Here is a 4919-nt window from a genome sequence, read left to right on the forward strand (position 1 = left end):
ATGTTGTATATGTTTTCATGTTTTGAAGGAGACGGTGTATGTATGCGTTGCATATATTATGCAACAGTTATGAATGTTGCGTGGGACGAGATGATGTATATGTTTTACAAATAAGAATTTAAAGCAGCAACATTTATACACCACTTATACAGCATTTACATGTTTTACAGATAAGAATTTAAAGCAGCAACATTTATACACCACCTATACAGCATTTACATAAGGAGTTGTCTTTAGTGCAATTTTTTGCAATTTTTTGCAATTTTTTGGAAGTTTTAGGGTGCATTTTTTGGTCAAAATTCTCTAAAATCCAGTGGGAATTATTGAAATCACAAGTTTGATAGGTAAACCTGTGCAATCGAAGTGCCCAAGGGGTTTTCTAGGGTGCTAAGTCCATATATATAAAGTCAAAAAACTAGTTTAAATAACACAAATCAAAATTTCACCTCAAATTTTTCCACGATATTCTGCACCAGAAAATCAAAAAAATCAGACAAAAACAACTTATTTACCTAATCCATGTAACATTTTTTTATGGAACTGCGTGTACGAGAATGGTGCGACCCATACAACATTTAACTGCATAGCATTTTCATACTGCGTAACAGGATGCTTAGACTATACAAGATTTAACCGGTTTGCAGGGTGTGTTTCGACCCACATCACATCTATACGTGTATAAGAGTGGTTATTGCTCGCCAATAAAACCAATATTTCTACGATACAGATACAATTATGAGCGACAATATTCAAATAAAATAATGGGCATCAAATTCTGACGCGAGCAATCACATGCCACTTAAATACTTGATTGTGCAAAATTCCACCCATCTGTCAAAGCGAGCAGGGCCATTACTCAAAAGGCACAGATAGGTGGGTGTGGGTGTGAGTGTGAATGGAAGATAGAGAAAGCCTGGCCTGGCCCACTGCAAGGGTGCCCAAAACATTTTCCTGTATGGGTTTAGCCCACACCACACGAAGGCTAAAGGACACAAACACTTGTATTAGCGTATCCAAGGCTGTCCAAAGGACACAAACACTTGTATTAGCGTATCCAAGGCTGTCCATAACACTGGACAGCAGAAGATTCTTTAAGGGTTTCTAAATTTTGGTCATAAACAATAAGAACAAATTACTTTAGAGAAATATTCACAAGGAAGGTGGGTGTGGGTATACACAAAGCCTGGTTCGACCCACTGCAAGGCTATCCAAAACACTTCCCGGATGGCTTTAGCTCAGTGGAAGGCTGTATGACACAAACACTGGCTTTAGCCCACTGCAAGGCTATATGACACATTTCCGAGGAAAAGATTAGTTGGTTTCTTAGGGTTTCTAAATTTTTGCTCAAATAACAATGTAAACAAATTACTTATTGAACAATCTCCAAATTTTATGAAACTATTATTTAAAAAAGACTTTTCAATATAAAATTTGTAGCATTCCCATCTCAGATAAGTTTTTAGTTCTGAAACTATTATTTAAAGAAGGCTTTTCAATATAAAATTTGTGCCGTTCCAATCTTAGATAAGTTTTTGGTTCTGATGCTCGTTCCAATGAAAGTCGAGGAGCAGTATAAATTATGGCTTAAATAGCTTAGCATTCATAATCAGCATCTTGCATGTCGTTAACCAGGCTAAAAATGAAAGCCCAACAATGAAAACGAATAAAAATATACATTAAGACCCTAGTAATTTAGCCGATACCTAAAGTTCCAAGAATACGAAGACGAAGCCATAATGAATTAAAATATTTATAAAACCCTAGTAAATACTGTGTAGGCAAAAGCAGAGGGAGAGCCATGCACAATAATTTACAACAGGATCCACACAGATGAAATGAGTACAGAATTCTCACAGCACAACAAGAGTGTAAGGAATGAAGCAGTGTAATGAATGAAACCCTATCTTGCTCATTATTCAACGGAGACAGGGGCCCTCCAATCCCAGAGTTGATGCCACTGCCATAAACACCAAGGCAGCCACCGGCAATATTTTCACAGACACAGACGCTATCGCGTTTGATTTGGTACTTGTGGTTGTTGAGGGTGTGGCAGTAGAACCTGCTCAACACAAAATCCCCTTTCTCATTAATTTTCGACTTGAATATCTCTCAAGGGAAGGAAATGGCGATTGATGAGACAAACAAAGGAAAGGAGAAGTCCTGACCTGAAGATGAAGGTGTGGTTGAAGTTGGAGTTTTGCTAGTAGACGAACCACCCGCAGTCGCTGTTGCGCAGATCACAGATCCAGAGGAAAGAAGGTGGCATGAGATGAAAAATGACAATAAAAGAATTGCAGGAAGGCAGCATGAGAAGAAATATGAAAAGAAATGCAAGAAATAGGGCAAGGGAGAAGACTTACTTTTGCTGCATTGGCTGGCGCTAACATTCTTGCCACACTCGACAGGCAGCTTCATGGCTTGGGTAACATTGACGCCTAGCTGCTTAACGGCGTCACTGTTGAGAAGATTACAGAGGCATTGGGAGTCCTTGTTGATGACAGTGATGAGAGCAGAGCAGCATGTGGCATCGGGCTTGGTGGTGGCGTTCAAATAAGGGGCACAAGCGCTGAGGGACGATATGCACGACGTATTGTCTGTGTCTTCACACCCTACCAACATCAAGATTGACAGCAAAACCAGACACAAAATACCGCTGCGCCCCAATCTTCTGGCGTCCATCTTCGGCTCCACTACCAAACAGTGCTCAAAATCAAAATCAAAATAAGAGATGAAGGGTAAAGCAGGCGATAAGAAGGGGCGCCAGTACCTCCCGAGGTATAAATAGAATGGGGAGAACAATTATTAGATACCTCTTCCTATGCAGGGGAATTGAAAGTAGGTCCCTCGAATGTCAGATGCAAAGGCTGCCGAGCTGCTTCCACTAAGTCTGTAGTGGCACGGCCTCTCAAGCTGTTCCGCGTGCTCCCCGCGCCTTTCCTTGGACTTTCGGTCACGGAATGGTGATATTAAATTCTTTTCTTAACGTTTGGGTCGTTCACATGGCCCCCCGGTGCAGGTAATTGGGTTTTGTTCGTTTCCATAAAATAAAAAATTCATTGAAGCGAAAGTGTTGTGTGGAGGTAGGTAGAACATCAAATTTAGAGAGCAGTGAGTAAAAACCCATCTTCAAGTGTAGGCTCCACCTCCACCTTATTGGAGGAAAGCAGATTAAGACCGTTGGTTAAGTTACTGTCTAATCTAATCTACTAATTTATGTATGTATGTCCGCGTGATTTTGATTTTGATTGCGGTCACTAGTCTATCTCATACTTAGCAACCTTTGGAAACTGAGGGCCGCGTGATTTTGACTGCGGTCATTAATCTATCTCATACTTAGCCATCTTTGGATTCTGGAAACTGAGCGCCGTAGTCTATTTTTTCTCGGAATCATCTTCTTTTGGCGATAAATTCGATACCGTAGTCTATTTTTTCTCGGAATCATCTTCTTTTGGCGATAAATTCGATAATAATAATTTGATTCAGATGTCATATATGATTAGAGTATGAGTAGAAACTTGCCATGATCCAAATTTCATGTTTAATTATCGTTACTTTGCTTAATTCGAAATGGAGGTAAATCATTTCTATCTTTTTTAATAATTTGATGATGCCACTTCGCTAGATTCTAAATCTATATAAATTTTCAAAAGCTTATTATAATTTTATATCTAATCGAAATTTTAGCTTTTTGTATCTTAAATTTTGACCATAGATGTAAAATCATGGAATACTTATAATTCCATCCGAATTAGTTTTTTGGTATGTATCTTTGCTTCATTCTAAATCTATGTAAATTATGAAAATTTGATTATATTTGTAGATTTTATACCCATTTTAGCTTTTTTTATATTAAAATTTAACATTTTGAGGGAAGTTTGTTATGACATTATATGGCATTGTCTTATATCTCTATGTTAAATCATGTCAAACACATTTTTTATGTTACCTACCATTCTTTATGTGTAATGTCTTTAGGCATTTTAATGTGTGCTTTTCCATTTGACTCAACTCATTGTCTCAACTGAGCGTCTTATGCCCCTAGTCTTCTTCATTGAATTGAGACGAGTTAGCTTGGTTGTCTCTCATGCATGAGTTGGCATGAGTGTGCATGCCAAGAGGGCGAGTCACATTGGGCACTCCCACACTTGCAAGCAAGACGAGACCAAGTTATGAGATGAGATCAATACTCGAGACAAGACCGAGACATGAGACAAGACTGCCATGTGAGATAAGACCGAGACATGATATAGGACCACCATGTGAGACAAGACCGCTACATGAGACAACATTCAAGACTTGGCATGATTGTGAGATGGTGCCACGATGCAAGTCGCCCATGAGATGGCACGGCCTTGGGGGTTAGCTCAAGTAGCTTAACTCACGCACTTGTGCTACATTATGTCAAGGTTTCCATTATAAGGGAGTGGAAGGGTTAGCTCGGGTGCGACCAAGGGTCACAACCCTTGACCTTCCACCTATCATCCCTTTGATCTCATATATATATGATGGAGGATGACATTTAGAAGAGGACACACTCGACCTTGCAAAAGACAAGAAAGACAATGAATTGCAGGTCACATTGTTGGGAGAGGGATGAGTATGGGGTCCTTCTATCCGATCGGGGAGAAGAGGATTGAACCCTTTGTATATCACATTATTTGGGGGCAGGTTTGCGCAACTTGGGAGGACCCCGACTGCCTGGTTGTGCGGTAGAACCGAGAGGGGTGCATGGTGTTACAACTCACTTTTTATTGCAACTTTGTTGTATCGCTCACCCTTTGGTGAGACCACTCTACTGGGGTGACCCAAGGGTAGATTTTCACATTGTATTTGGAGTTGGCTTGTGAGCCATACTAAGGTTGTTGGTGAGACTTTAGTCAATTTGATGTAAATCTATTACAACAATATATTTAACATAT

General features: G+C 39.7%; 1 protein-coding gene across 1 annotated transcript; it reads right to left on the reverse strand.

The window, feature by feature from the left end:
• Positions 1-1728: 1728 nt before the first annotated feature.
• LOC149168021 (non-specific lipid transfer protein GPI-anchored 3-like) lies at positions 1729-2856 on the reverse strand. Its single transcript, XM_089433297.1, has 3 exons — positions 2361-2856; positions 2166-2225; positions 1729-2059 (listed from the first exon to the last, which is right to left on the reverse strand). Exons 1-3 carry the CDS (start codon positions 2677-2679, stop codon positions 1917-1919), a joined length of 522 nt encoding a protein of 173 aa, XP_089289423.1. The 5' UTR covers positions 2680-2856; the 3' UTR covers positions 1729-1916.
• Positions 2857-4919: the final 2063 nt, after the last annotated feature.

This window comes from Pinus tabuliformis, chromosome 5_1 (genome assembly GCF_031772625.1).
Source record: "Pinus tabuliformis cultivar Carrire ecotype Pingquan chromosome 5_1, CPIR1, whole genome shotgun sequence".
NCBI lineage: Eukaryota > Viridiplantae > Streptophyta > Pinopsida > Pinales > Pinaceae > Pinus > Pinus tabuliformis.